We start from the raw sequence: 16,326 nt of genomic DNA, 5'->3' as shown, positions 1-16,326 counted from the left end.
CACATTGACTCCAGACTTCCATAATCTTCCCATGCCAATGACTAACCATTGACCCCCAGTGATACTGATGACACATTGACTCCAGACTTCCACAATCTTCCCATGCCAGTGAGTAACCATTGACCCCCAGTGATACTGATGACACATTGACTCCAGACTTCCACAATCTTCCCATGCCAATGACTAACCATTGACCCCCAGTGATACTGATGACACATTGACTCCAGGCTTCCATAATATTCCCATGCCAATGACTAACCATTGACCCCCAGTGATACTGATGACACATTGACTCCAGACTTCCATAATCTTTCCATGCCAATGACTAACCATTGACTCCCAGTGATACTGATGACACATTGACTCCAGACTTCCACAATCTCCCCATGCCAATGACTAACCATTGACTCCCAATGGTTACTCATCATCTTCTTTATTGCTGTCAAGAAAGAGACCCCCCCCCCCTGTGTTGTGCAGCTGAGAAGCCGAACCTCATCACGTCTCTTTAGGTTTTGTAATTTAGTCTTCAGGTTACACTGGGAATGAAACCATGAAGGGAGCATGTTAACAGTGAGAACTGCAGAGGGTGGAAACAGTTTTATAATGGATACAAACTTTTACCATCGTTCTAAACTCTGCCTTGAAGTCCCTCATTCAGAAACCTCCCAAATGAAAATCACTGTGTTAAATTTACCAATAAACTGGCATGAGAAGTGCGAGAAATCAAACTTGGCTAAACTCAAGCGATACACTCCAGACAGACATGTTCCAGTGTGCTTGTTTTGTTTATTTTCTCACTTTTCACTTGCAAAATATTAACCCCTTAAGAACTATGCTTATATTAACTAAACAGCTAGTTAGCCTAATAGCTGGATATTTGTGTGTGCTTTGTTTAACAGACACATGCTGTACATTCTCCTGCACTGGTAAAACACAGTGAAGAATATGAGCAGTGTATGGGCAAAAGATGTGAAACTAAGGGCTACATTCTCAAAGTTATTCATTCCAGTTTGTCATTAGCACATTTTCAGAAAGTGTATTTGTTCGGCTACCTTGACCACCAACCGCACGTTATCCTCCAAATGGTCAAACCCAAGTAAAAAATATAAGAGCTCTTGAGAGTGGAAACAGACATAAACTGTCTTTAAATGGGATTTGCATTTTTATTCAGGTCACACTACCCAAATACAAGTGTTAATGATTTGAACATTAACTACACCATCTTTCAGCTAGCTCTGTTCTGAAGAGACGACTGCCATGGTCACCTAGTGGGTGTGACAAAGAATGTGTTGAGCATGAAGAAAGCTACATGATAGTGCAGACAGTGGAGGACCGTGCTGCCAAAAACACATTACACTTACAAAGAAATGGAGCATACTATATAAGCTCCTTCAGACGTTCCTGAAAGAATATCTGGGGATAATCAGACAAGAGTTGCATGATTTATTGACCATCAGGGCAGTTACACTGGTATATAATCCACTGGTAGAACAGGACTAATGGTATCACAATGATATGTACCAATCTACGTTGCTAAGTCATGCTGTACCATTGTACCATATCATTGTAATGGCATTGCTATTGCTGATAACTTTGTGTACTTTTCTAATGGTTCCTCTGGGTTTTTTTTGGATCCCTGCTTTCAACATCAATATAAAGTCTTGTCCATTTACATTGCCACAGATCTTAATGCATTGAATTTGCTTGCTGTACTTTGTTGGATTTGTTGTTTTTCTGCACATACAAGGGCTTGTGTTTTTATCACAGCAGGGGAGGTTTTACAGCACAGAGGCATTTTCTGAGTTTCCACTCACAATCCCCTGAAAATTGGCAGATGAATATGCCATGCCTGACATTCTGTCAAACAGCATGTTCAAACACTCAACCTTAAGCTTCAAAGAAACATGGCCATTAAAAACAAAAAAAAACAAAGGGAAAGATATATGCAATGAATAAACAAATTAATGCATACATACATCTATAAATGAACCCTCTTTAGCTAACCATACAGGTCGAGACTTGCACTCCAGTTTTGCACATTTTCCACCGTTTCTTGATTGTTGTTTTCTTTTGTGTTTGTTTGTTTCAATTTGTTTGCTTTGTTTGTCTATTCCGGCTAAACAGAAGTAGAGCCTGTTTGACCAACAGAAAATCATGGGGCGTCTGGTTTTTTTTTTATTTTATTGTTGTTTCATCATATTAAATGCTTATATGCACATTTCAATACTGACAACACAGCACTGAGCTTGTTAATAAGATGCACATGATGCCACTGTCCTGCTTCTTGACAGGGACCCAACCCCAGTGGTGACGCGCTTCATTTCAGAACTTGCACAAAGTTGCAGACAATCGAATAGACTACATAGACAAAGGAATCCATCTATATCAATAAAAATGGGCCTAGCCAGCTTGATTAAAGCATCTAATCTCTTTCTATAATCATATTTTTCTGCCTTTCTGTATCTATCAGTGTGTTTTCCTTTTTTTCTTTCTTTCTTTCTTCGCTCATCAGGACTTGGCTATTCTTATTTCTTTCGTACCTTTGTTATTTAGATCTGTCCATGCCTTGTACTGTGATTTAATCTTTAGAAATCTGCTAACGCTTATAGAGCTTGGATCTCTTATTTTCTTTCGTACCTTTGTTATTTAGATCTGTCCTGCCTTGCTTTGAATTTAATCTTCTAGAAATCTGCTACGCTATAGAGCTGTCAGTTAATCTTCCATTTAGCAATTTATTAATTGGCCACACAAAATGTAATCATTTGGAAACATACCAATGATTGTTGTCCTTGTTTTGGACTACTCAAAATATCCAGTTCCAATGACAGATACCCGTCTCCAATGACAGATACCCAGTTCCAATGACAGATACCCAGTTCCAATGACAGATACCCAGTTCCAATGACAGATACCCAGTTCCAATGACAGATACCCAGTTCCAATGACAGATACCCAGATCCAATGACAGATACCCAGATCCAATGACAGATACCCAGATCCAATGACAGATACCCAGTTCCAATGACAGATACCCAGTTCCAATGACAGATACCCAGTTCCAATGACAGATACCCAGTTCCAATGACAGATACCCAGTTCCAATGACAGATACCCAGTTCCAATGACAGATACCCAGTTCCAATGACAGATACCCAGTTCCAATGACAGATACCCAGTTCCAATGACAGATACCCAGTTCCAATGACAGATACCCAGTTCCAATGACAGATACCCGTCTCCAATGACAGATACCCGGCTCCAGTTCCAATGACAGATACCCAGTTCCAATGACAGATACCCAGTTCCAATGACAGATACCCAGTTCCAATGACAGATACCCAGTTCCAATGACAGATACCCAGTTCCAATGACAGATACCCAGTTCCAATGACAGATACCCAGATCCAATGACAGATATCCAGTTCCAATGACAGATACCCAGACAGATACCCAGTTCCAATGACAGATACCCAGTTCCAATGACAGATACCCAGACAGATACCCAATGACAGATACCCAGTTCCAATGACAGATACCCAGCTCCAATGACAGATATCCAGTTCCAATGACAGATACCCAGCTCCAATGACAGATACCCAGCTCCAGTTCCAATGACAGATACCCAGCTCCAATGACAGATACCCAGCTCCAATGACAGATACCCAGATCCAATGACAGATACCCAGACAGATCCAATGACAGATACCCAGCTCCAATGACAGATACCCAGTTCCAATGACAGATACCCAGTTCCAATGACAGATACCCAGTTCCAATGACAGATACCCAGCTCCAATGACAGATACCCAGTTCCAATGACAGATACCCAGCTCCAATGACAGATACCCAGATCCAATGACAGATACCCAGCTCCAATGACAGATACCCAGTTCCAATGACAGATACCCAGTTCCAATGACAGATATCCAGTTCCAATGACAGATACCCAGATCCAATGACAGATACCCAGTTCCAATGACAGATACCCGGCTCCAATGACAGATATCCAGTTCCAATGACAGATACCCAGTTCCAATGACAGATACCCAGTTCCAATGACAGATACCCAGTTCCAATGACAGATACCCAGACAGATACCCAATGACAGATACCCAGTTCCAATGACAGATACCTGGCTCCAATGACAGATATCCAGTTCCAATGACAGATACCCGGCTCCAATGACAGATATCCAGTTCCAATGACAGATACCCAGTTCCAATGACAGATACCCAGATCCAATGACAGATATCCAGTTCCAATGACAGATACCCAGTTCCAATGACAGATACCCAGATCCAATGACAGATATCCAGTTCCAATGACAGATACCCAGCTCCAATGACAGATACCCAGTTCCAATGACAGATACCCGGCTCCAATGACAGATATCCAGTTCCAATGACAGATACCCAGACAGTTCCAATGACAGATATCCAGTTCCAATGACAGATACCCAGATCCAATGACAGATACCCAGTTCCAATGACAGATACCCAGATCCAATGACAGATACCCAGCTCCAATGACAGATACCCAGTTCCAATGACAGATACCCAGTATCCAATGACAGATACCCAGATCCAATGTCAGATACCCAGTTCCAATGACAGATACCTGGCTCCAATGACAGATATCCAGTTCCAATGACAGATACCCAGCTCCAATGACAGATACCCAGTTCCAATGACAGATACCCAGTTCCAATGACAGATACCCAGCTCCAATGACAGATATCCAGTTCCAATGACAGATACCCAGTTCCAATGACAGATACCCAGATCCAATGACAGATATCCAGTTCCAATGACAGATACCCAGATCCAATGACAGATACCCAGTTCCAATGACAGATACCCAGATCCAATGACAGATACCCAGTTCCAATGACAGATACCCGGCTCCAATGACAGATATCCAGTTCCAATGACAGATACCCAGTTCCAATGACAGATATCCAGTTCCAATGACAGATACCCAGATCCAATGACAGATACCCAGTTCCAATGACAGATACCTAGCTCCAATGACAGATATCCAGTTCCAATGACAGATATCCAGTTCCAATGACAGATACCCGGCTCCAATGGCAGATATCCAGTTCCAATGACAGATACCCAGTTCCAATGACAGATACTCAGTTCCAATGACAGATACCCAGATCCAATGACAGATACCCAGTTCCAATGACAGATACTCAGTTCATGCTCAGGAACAAGTCTTTGTGCACACCTCTGATAAACTCTAAAATCATGCTGGTAGACAAGGTAGATGCAGAGTGACTGGTTTAACCCAAGGGTGAATTTTCTCAGTGGTTGCATTAGACAGACAGAGGTTTAGTCTTCCAGTCAGCTGGTGGATCTCAAAGTGTTTAAGCCTTTTTAAGCAAAGCACCTGAATTGAAACTCAAGCACTGAAGGTTGGCATATGAACAGGTTACTGAGAAATCTTCAGTATGCAGCAAAGGCTGCAGACTGGGGGGAATTGAAAAAAGAAAACAATCACATTTGATCCTTTAACAACTACTTCTGTATAACTTCTATTACAATCTACTGCAAGAAAAATGCAGCAAAACTGACTTCCCCAAGGTGGTAAGTATCAAATCGGGAAGGACTGATAATTTAAACCAACGGTCAGTAAACATCTCAATATCTGATAACAGCTGTCTAAAGGTGTCATTGCTAATAAATAATGATAACTTCCAGTGTGTTTGTAGCCAGATTGAACGGCAGTCGTGGGGACAGAAAAACAGCATCAGTGTTGTTGCAGGGGGGAGCATTGATGTGGGTACAAACACAGGATGTGGCCACTGAAAGAAGGCAATTCTGCATCTCTTGACAATCACTAATGAGACTAATTAGTGAAATGTGTTTGAGATTAATTTGTGTGATTTATGTGATAATCTGTATTGCGCCAAACCTTACCATACGTTAACTGCAAATTAACTTTTAACAAAAATATGCCAAACAAGTAAACTAATCAGTATAGAAAAATTGTGTACAGTATTTTGGTACACTGCCCTACTGTCACCCACTCGTTTATTTCTCTTCCCTCGACTACCCACACAAATAATTAGATCTGCATAACTTACTCATATCATTCAGAAAAGCAAATCACTCAAAATTGAGTTTACAGTGCAGGGCTAAGCAATTTAAATCATTTAGCAGAGTCTGCATTTCAATTTGAGAATCACGCCTAAACTCGGGGCCATGTTAAAGTGTGGTTAGTTTTACAAGCACAACACAATTACCATTTTAAAAGCAACAGTCTGTCTTTGGAATAAACACAGCGGCTCAACCCTGTCAACCCACCCGATGACTGCAAACCCGCCAGGAAGCAAGCCGCAGTCAGGGTCTGGCTTCCTACAGAGAATCAAGCTTTATTTCATTCTAGTTGTTGAACGTGAAACCCTCTGCAGGATAAGCACAGCTTGCTCCCATAAGTGTCTCAGCAGGCCACTAGAAATACACACAAGAAATCCACTATTGAAAAGCAGCTTTAAGAGTACATCTAATCAAAGGCCACAGCAATGAGGGGTGTTAAAGGGGCAAGCCATGCAAATACAACAATACTGACAGCCCATCCTCAGAAACCAGACCACTGCATCTCACTGACACCTGCATACATCATTTTCTTGTGGAAATATATAAAAAGAAAAGATGACTGCACTTTGTGTTCTCATAGAATTGTTCATGTTGACTTAAAAAGGGAGTTCTCTATGCCTGTCTGTCTCGCTTGCCTGATGCAGTTTAAGCTGAACAGTTGTAATTAACTCCCCAAACTCACCTCAGTGTAGCAGCAATAAAGAAATAATGAGACCCAGCTCAGGCAGCATGCTGACATCCGATCCTTTTGATTGCCTCTTGAAGATTTCACTTGTCTGCCAGAATCCATCATTCTTTCTATTTGTTTGCCTCTTCAGCAACAAACTAATGCCTTCAGCCTCTGGTAAGCATCTTATTATGTAGACATCCCAGTTTTGAGATTCAGTGCAGTATCCCAAGGTTTAAACTGAGAAGTTGTCTGAAGTCCACTCAAGGAGTCCAACAATAAGGCACATTTCTGTCTAAGGTGCTGCTTATAGCAGCCTCTGCAAAGAATAATGGGGCCAAGATTGGTCCTGTGACTCAGATCTCACAGATCAGCGTGGTTAAGGGGGAATGAGTGTCACTGGCGGTATTAAGCAGCCCACTCCCGTTACAGATTCTGAGATTCTGTAAGATGAAGTTAAAAGCTTTACAACCACAAATGCAGAAGAGCCTGGCTCTTTTGCACAGTGTTTAAGACGATGGCGGCGGTGTGCACAGTCACCTCAGTTGGTGTCCAGCCTCTGTCCTGCTAGATCAGCACACTGGGCTGTTTGTGTCCAGCCTCTGTCCTGCTAGATCAGCACACTGGGCTGTTTGTGTCCAGCCTCTGTCCTGCTAGATAAGCACACTGGGCTGTTTGTGTCCAACCTCTGTCCTGCTAGATAAGCACACTGGGCTGTTTGTGTCCAACCTCTGTCCTGCTAGATAAGCACACTGGGCTGTTTGTGTCCAGTCTCTGTCCTGCTAGATCAGCACACCAGGCTGTTTGTGTCCAGTCTCTGTCCTGCTAGATAAGCACACTGGGCTGTTTGTGTCCAGCCTCTGTCCTGCTAGATCAGCACACCGGGCTGTTTGTGTCCAGCCTCTGTCCTGCTAGATCAGCACACTGGGCTGTTTGTGTCCAGCCTCTGTCCTGCTAGATCAGCACACTGGGCTGTTTGTGTCCAGCCTCTGTCCTGCTAGATCAGCACACCGGGCAGTTTTTGTGATACAATAGGAACAAACAGATAGATCTTCCCACTCAGGTAATACTGGCATTCTTGTACAGCGATACAAAGAAACTGGTTTATGATTGAGGTTTGAACTTCTGGATGGATTGCAACAACAACACTTCAAGTTCCTTTGAGGAAGTATCTGTAACCTTTATAGACGTAAATCGTAGTAAACTGCAGAGCAGTTGTGCAGCTTTCATATTTTCCCTCAGCTCCTCCTCTGTGTATGTGTGCTTAGCCATGCTTGTCTACGCTTTACCATCCCTTCAATATGTCTGATCAAACTCTGCTATGCTCACAACGTGGCATACCGCACAAAACGTTTACGAGGGTAAATATGAAGATGATGATGGCACCCCCTTGAAACATTCTCCTTTAGATGTGTCAAGACAGTGGTCATTTGATTTTTTTTCAAAATGCCCCGCTCGGCTTATCCAGTATACTGACAGAGATTTGATTTCTGTCAAATGAAAAAAACACTGAAGCGGTCCATCCCTTTTCAATAAATGGGCAGTAAATGCAGATTAATAAACTGCTCACCGTTAAGTCTAACCTTCAGGCAAAGATCTACTTTTTTCTTTTGTGAGAAAGGCCTGAAATTAAATGAATGTTTCCCTCTGATGAAAAATTGTAGATATCAATATTTTTTTAAGGCTTCCAAGCGTCTCACATTTGCATAATATCTCGTTTGAGCCTTTGGTAGCCAAGCCCCATTGAGTCCGTTCTGGGAGCAGTGATTGATTGTGAGTATGATTCAGTCACTGGAAGGGCTCAAGCATTCTTTTTTCACCATCTCTATTAATATCATTACAATTCCTATTCATGACTGGAATTCTTTATACTCAGACAGGCAGGGCACAGCCATTCATTTCACAATGTTGCCCCGAATCATTATTAAAAGACTTGGGAAAGAGATTGTATACTGATAAATGTGACTGGACGTCATTGAAATATTCATGCCTAGCTTTCAGGAGAATTGGATTGTATTTTTATTTTACCGGATTCACCCAAAACCCTTTCATTTCCTGTACTTTAATAAACTTTTTTTTTTTTTTTTAATAACAGGTTTTGGAAGTAATTGCTAAATTTGGGGGACTCTTTCAGTTTTCAAATGGACCTGCCCTATTCCCAATCCATTGACTGTCCTTCATATTTTGTTACTCATTTTTTATATTGTGCATCAGATATATGGTTCATCTGTTCTGTATTTCCAATGGTACTGTTTACTGTGCAATACAGCAATTGTATTCTGTCTAATTTTGAGTTTAAAATCTGTAAAAAAATATATATAAGAGGTCGTATATATGAAGGGGTTTACAATAGATTTTCAATCAGTGTGGAATTCAATCTTGTGTGCGCTCCTTTCCCTTACACTGCAGCACCTGAGAGGTGTTCATCAAGCTAGAACTTAAACCAGGAGCCATACCAAAATACATTCTCCATTGGGATGGAATTGTATTTTCTTTATAGCTATCTAAAGCCACTAAAAGCATACGGCTGACATTTCCAAAAGCTGATAAAAGTGGTTTTCTTGGTTCCCCAACAAAGGAGACATTAACTCAGATCCAATCAAGCAATCACAAAACCCAAGCCAGAACAAATTCAGAATATACAATCCAATACACATGGACTGCATCGTTACTGGACTGGAAGATGACAATACAAACCGGGGTGACAGATACAGAAGTATTGTATTTCACAAGGTAGGTTGCTTACCAACATGATAATTAGTTTCTAAAGGTAAGAATTTGGTGGGTGGAACATTGATGTCTGCCATTGACAAGGGATTCAACAGCGACAAAGGTCTGCTTCCTCTGTCTCTAAAGAGCTTATTTACATCTCTTAATTACAGAGATCGGCACAGCGCCGGGGAACGTAGCATCCATCGAAATTTAAACTTCGTGGGCCCCATTTATCTTATTACATTCTAGTGTTTCACACATAACCATTTAACCTGCTATTATACTGACATAAAAACATCTCTGAACCATGCTAGGAAGAAAGAAATAATAATAGAGGATCAGAAAGGCGGCAGTGAAATAGCAGGACTGTGTACACATACAGATCTGTATAACGCACCTGAGAAACACCTGCCATATGAAGCACATACAGAGTGTTGATGCTCTGTCGCTCTCACAACTGATTAATATGCATCCAGAGAGGCATCCATTCTGTAGACAGCAAATCTAATAGACTGAGAACGTATTCCAAGATTGCTGTAATATAATACAATATAATATACAATACACCAATCAATGCAAGAGACAATGTGTGTATTGATGAGAAATGTAACGCAAACGATCCTTGCTACTGGCCCCCAGTTATGAACACACCCATTAGCTGTCAGCTCCACCCCTGTCTTTTACTCGGCTTTACCATGTTTACCATGTATGCCTGTGCTTCACTACACTGTTGTATGTTTTGAAATGGTATACCACAGTAAACGAAGAATCCAAACTCAATGTTTGTCTCCAACTCACTCATACTGTACGATCAACATGTTTTGACAGTACAATAAAGATAATGTATCGTTTTATTACATTTCAAAACATCTTTATTGCACTACTTCAAATGGCTATGTTAAATGTGTTGCAAGCTGCAGCTTCCAAGACAGCCACTAAAAATAGCCAGAGCTGTAAAGGAGAGATCAGTTAGATCTCAGAGGGGAGTTGTTCTCTTCTGTATCTGTTCTGTTTAAAGAATAAAGAAAAGGCAGCACAAGAAAGCACCCTGTTCTGTAGAGCTGCTTTTGGAAAGAAAAGCAATCAATAAGAAAATGTTACAGCGCTTGGGTGCTTCTACTGCGGATGATCGTCGCAGGGTTTCTGAAGTACTTGGAAGGTATTTGTCTTGTCTATCTCTGTACTGCTTCACAGAACAAGGGCTCCATTTTGCACTACAGTATAGGAAGGAATTTCTTAAGCTTTTGCAACAGTTTTCTTCCAATATCTATAACTTCTTTCTTTCTTTCTTTCTTTCTTTCTTTCTTTCTTTCTTTCTTTCTTTCTTTCTTTCTTTCTTTTTTTTCTTTTCTTTCTTTTTTTTTTTTTTTTTTTTTTTTTTTTTCTTTCTTTCTTTCTTTCTTTCTTTCTTTCTTTCTTTCTGAATTCAGTTCCAATATTAACAGCATAGGTGAGTTTCCACTCACAGCTTTGTGATGAATTGGCATCTCAGCCCATTGAATTGACTAGAAAGCCAAGGTCTGGATGCAAACAGCAAACCATACGTTGTTGTTCAACTAAACAACTTAAAAAAACCTACTGATTCTGTCAGCTGTTCTCTTTTCGAAGAAATTTTGTCTCCAAATTTAAAATAAAAAGCTACAATGTTTTCATCCTTTTTGATTACTTTTACATTCTCAATCACAAGTACGGTGCATGCTTTCTTTAGAGTGTGCTGCCAGGACTGCATTTATAAGCGCACATGGGACCAAGCCAACCTTAATAGCAATATACCAGGTTTATATTGAAAAACAGGTTTATATTGAGCAGTAAACATGCTATGTTCTAATTTAAACTGCATTTATAGGTGCTTTGCTCTCTCTCTCTCTCTCTCTCTCTCTCTCTCTCTCTCTCTCTCTCTCTCTCTCTCTCTCTCTCTCTCTCTCAGCAGCCAGTGAAGCACTCAGAGGAGGGAAATTCTGGCTGTAAACACTGCACAAGGCTGGATGTTAATGGCACTCATAAACACCATGGCTACCCAAAGTGACTCTAATATTAGAGCCAGTGAATCAAGCACTCTATTAAATGCCCTGCCACTGAGCCAGACATAATAGCAGCCTGCGGTGCCATTAGAAAACTACAGCCTGTCACAGTTTACAGGATAGTAAGACTCCAGGCAGCTAATCTAGTGGTAAAGATCGCAGGGTGTCTGTTGGTTGTTAAAGATGGCAGGGTGTGGGGTTGTTGGTTGTTAAAGATGGCAGGGTGCCTGTTGGTTGTTAAAAATGGCAGGGTGTGGGGTTGTTGGTTGTTAAAGATGGCAGGGTGTGGGGTTGTTGGTTGTTAAAGATGGCAGGGTGTGGGGTTGTTGGTTGTTAAAGATGGCAGGGTGTGGGGTTGTTGGTTGTTAAAGATGGCAGGGTGTGGGGTTGTTGGTTGTTAAAGATGGCAGGGTGTGGGGTTGTTGGTTGTTAAAGATGGCAGGGTGTGGGGTTGTTGGTTGTTAAAGATGGCAGGGTGTGGGGTTGTTGGTTGTTAAAGATGGCAGGGTGTGGGGTTGTTGGTTGTTAAAGATGGCAGGGTGTGGGGTTGTTAGTTGTTAAAGATGGCAGGGTGTGGGGTTGTTGGTTGTTAAAGATGGCAGGGTGTGGGGTTGTTGGTTGTTAAAGATGGCAGGGTGTGGGGTTGTTGGTTGTTAAAGATGGCAGGGTGTGGGGTTGTTAGTTGTTAAAGATGGCAGGGTGTGGGGTTGTTGGTTGTTAAAGATGGCAGGGTGTGGGGTTGTTGGTTGTTAAAGATGGCAGGGTGTGGGGTTGTTGGTTGTTAAAGATGGCAGGGTGTGGGGTTGTTGGTTGTTAAAGATGGCAGGGTGTGGGGTTGTTGGTTGTTAAAGATGGCAGGGTGTGGGGTTGTTGGTTGTTAAAGATGGCAGGGTGTGGGGTTGTTGGTTGTTAAAGATGGCAGGGTGTGGGGTTGTTGGTTGTTAAAGATGGCAGGGTGTGGGGTTGTTGGTTGTTAAAGATGGCAGGGTGTGGGGTTGTTGGTTGTTAAAGATGGCAGGGTGTGGGGTTGTTGGTTGTTAAAGATGGCAGGGTGTGGGGTTGTTGGTTGTTAAAGATGGCAGGGTGTGGGGTTGTTGGTTGTTAAAGATGGCAGGGTGTGGGGTTGTTGGTTGTTAAAGATGGCAGGGTGTGGGGTTGTTGGTTGTTAAAGATGGCAGGGTGTGGGGTTGTTGGTTGTTAAAGATGGCAGGGTGTGGGGTTGTTGGTTGTTAAAGATGGCAGGGTGTGGGGTTGTTGGTTGTTAAAGATGGCAGGGTGTGGGGTTGTTGGTTGTTAAAGATGGCAGGGTGTGTGGTTGTTGGTTGTTAAAGATGGCAGGGTGTGTGGTTGTTGGTTGTTAAAGATGGCAGGGTGTGGGGTTGTTGGTTGTTAAAGATGGCAGGGTGTGGGGTTGTTGGTTGTTAAAGATGGCAGGGTGTCTGTTAGTTGTTAAAGATGGCAGGGTGTCTGTTGTTGTTAAAGATGGCAGGGTGTGGGGTTGTTGGTTGTTAAAGATGGCAGGGTGTGGGGTTGTTGGTTGTTAAAGATGGCAGGGTGTGGGGTTGTTGGTTGTTAAAGATGGCAGGGTGTGGGGTTGTTGGTTGTTAAAGATGGCAGGGTGTGGGGTTGTTGGTTGTTAAAGATGGCAGGGTGTGGGGTTGTTGGTTGTTAAAGATGGCAGGGTGTGGGGTTGTTGGTTGTTAAAGATGGCAGGGTGTGGGGTTGTTGGTTGTTAAAGATGGCAGGGTGTGGGGTTGTTGGTTGTTAAAGATGGCAGGGTGTGGGGTTGTTGGTTGTTAAAGATGGCAGGGTGTGGGGTTGTTGGTTGTTAAAGATGGCAGGGTGTGGGGTTGTTGGTTGTTAAAGATGGCAGGGTGTGGGGTTGTTGGTTGTTAAAGATGGCAGGGTGTGGGGTTGTTGGTTGTTAAAGATGGCAGGGTGTGGGGTGGTTGGTTGTTAAAGATGGCAGGGTGTTAAAGATGGCAGGGTGTCTGTTGTTTGTTAAAGATGGCAGGGTGTGTGGTTGTTGGTTGTTAAAGATGGCAGGGTGTGGGGTTGTTGGTTGTTAAAGATGGCAGGGTGTGTGGTTGTTGGTTGTTAAAGATGGCAGGGTGTGTGGTTGTTGGTTGTTAAAGATGGCAGGGTGTGGGGTTGTTGGTTGTTAAAGATGGCAGGGTGTGGGGTTGTTGGTTGTTAAAGATGGCAGGGTGTGGGGTTGTTGGTTGTTAAAGATGGCAGGGTGTGGGGTTGTTGGTTGTTAAAGATGGCAGGGTGTGGGGTTGTTGGTTGTTAAAGATGGCAGGGTGTGTGGTTGTTGGTTGTTAAAGATGGCAGGGTGTGGGGTTGTTGGTTGTTAAAGATGGCAGGGTGTGGGGTTGTTGGTTGTTAAAGATGGCAGGGTGTGGGGTTGTTGGTTGTTAAAGATGGCAGGGTGTGGGGTTGTTGGTTGTTAAAGATGGCAGGGTGTGGGGTTGTTGGTTGTTAAAGATGGCAGGGTGTGGGGTTGTTGGTTGTTAAAGATGGTGCGGCAGGGAGGGTCTTCTCTTGCTAAAGCCCCAATATTGTGGCATGCCCCTGAACCATCCTCAGTCAAAAAAGCAGGGAATCTTTCTATTTTTAAAACAGCATTAAAAACCGATTTTTATAATATATATATATATCTTATATATATATATATATATATAATATATATATATATATATATATATATATATATATATATATATATATATATATATATGTAAACTGTTTTATAGGAATTGTCTTTGCCTTTTAAGTTTTGTATTATGTTGTAAAATGTTGTAAAGCGCCTTGAGGTACTTGTGATGAAAGACGCTACATAAACGTAAATAAATAAATACAAATAAATGAAAAAGCATGGCATGCCAAATGTCTCTCTCTCTCTCTCTCTCTCTCTCTCTCTCTCTCTCTCTCTCTCTCTCTCTCTCTCTCTCTCTCTCTTTAAATTTACCCAAGGATGAGTCATGCATAACAACTAATTATCTCCTGGGAAGTCCAAAGGCTGTTTATGTCAGCTTTGAAAGAACAGACCGTCAGATCCTTTGGTTACTGTTGTGTATCTACTGCACCATTTTCTGTACTGCTGCTTTATCTTTCCTAAGAAATCACAATTGCATTTCATACTGCAGTGTACTGAGCACCCTGAAATGTGTGCTATAATCCCAGTGCACCAGGCTGGAGACATCTAGCCCTTAACATTGTGTTCTAGGCTTCATTCTGAGCCACTCAGACTGACAAAACCCTGACTGGCTGCTGTGAGCTACCAGACTCAAGTGACGTCACAAACGGTACAGAGAAGAAAAGCCTTCAGACCTCTGTTTGTGCTGGTTCCGTACAGCAAAAGCTCAGACAGGCTCGAGGCTGGAATCAGAAAGGTTTGCTGTAGGTTCGAAGGAAATCCTTACACAGTGGTTCATGCAATTATGGAATGTGACACATGAACTCATCGCTTCCCACTGGAGTCTGTTTGTACTGTAGCTGTAATTTAATATGAAAATGCGATTGGATGTGTATCGCTATGCATCGTGATGCCTTGCACACGTACTGCTTTATGTTATGCTTAACACTTTTTTGAACATGTGTTTTCTCCAATGCTTAAAGAAGGTAGGGGTTGATATTCCAGCATATAGGAGAATGCACCTTCTATGTGTTCAGGACAGTCTGAGTAACCCGGGATAGCTGGATGGACACTGGCTACCTGACTGTGCCCCACTGAGTCTACAATATAAGACAGACCCATTTTGTATTGCAAGTTAGAGGCATTTCTATGCCATTCCCTGGACTTATCTGAAGGGGTCACTATTACCTGTAAGAATTGCTGTAAAACTAGGCAACAATTACACTGCCTAAAGTATTTGCAAAACTCTACCATGTTCCCCTATTGCCAGAAATGGAAAAAAAATCTGACGGGTTGTCTGTTTGAAAGCAACCCTGTGGAACATAATAGGGCACACCTTGATGTGCTAACATTGCAATGAATCGTTGCCACATTAAAAACAGTCATTGCTGACTGTTACTACAGAACTGCACAACACTTAGATCTTACTGTACTTATCAAATAGGTGAAGAATAAAAGAGAGCCAACATGTTGGACTGGTGAACTTGACTCAGAAGCTGTCTACTTACAATAGACGTCCACGCGGATAGACTTGATGGCGGGCGAGCCCAGCCCATTCTCTGCCTTGCAGTAATAGCGCCCCCCCTGGTGCCGCTGGATCTTGCTGATCCGCAGGGTCTCGTTGAAGACGCTCGAGTCCTGGAACCGGTCGGAGGCACTTCCTGCTGTTTTGGTCCACCTGATCTGAGTGAGGATCAGAGAGAGGGTTTTAGGCTGGGTTGGCACAGAGTTACTATCAGCACTTCTACAATGCACACTGGGGCGGACCTGTGATGCCATTGACATCAATGGGTTAGATAGGCTGGATTATCAAAGCTATTCACTACAAAAATATAATTAGTGCAATTACAAGCAAGATTCTGTCTGTGCTTATTTCTGGTTTAGTACCTCTACTGGGTGCTAATGAAGATTTGGATTTTACAGCTTTAAGAATTCAGCCAAAACATGTCATTAGAACCACTTTTTTATTCTGAAAGAAGTTCAAAAAACATATGCATATATAAAAATAAACAAACAACACTTTTGTCATAGATGAGGTTAAAATAACATGCACGTTGCATGTGTGTTTGAACGTGGTCAGGCTAAATTGGGACTAACCTGATCACATTTTTTTTTTGCTTTGCTTTTTTCTTCCGATTGTATTTAGGCGCAGTGCTGGCTGCAGGAGTCAGTTCAGCTCAGGAT

The 16,326-nt window shown here is 42.2% G+C and overlaps 1 protein-coding gene across 1 annotated transcript in view; it reads right to left on the bottom strand.

The window, feature by feature from the left end:
- Positions 1-16,326, bottom strand: part of LOC121325027 (MAM domain-containing glycosylphosphatidylinositol anchor protein 2-like) — a 166,748-nt gene that overhangs the window by 82,474 nt on the left and 67,948 nt on the right. Inside the window, exon 3 of the mRNA XM_041267324.1 lies at positions 15,651-15,825. Coding sequence (XP_041123258.1) covers positions 15,651-15,825 — 175 coding nt within the window. The remainder of the gene's footprint in view (positions 1-15,650; positions 15,826-16,326) is intronic.

The sequence above is a fragment of the Polyodon spathula genome, chromosome 12 (assembly GCF_017654505.1).
Source record: "Polyodon spathula isolate WHYD16114869_AA chromosome 12, ASM1765450v1, whole genome shotgun sequence".
NCBI classification, from domain to species: domain Eukaryota; kingdom Metazoa; phylum Chordata; class Actinopteri; order Acipenseriformes; family Polyodontidae; genus Polyodon; species Polyodon spathula.
This window is presented reverse-complemented; position numbering and strand designations above follow the sequence as displayed.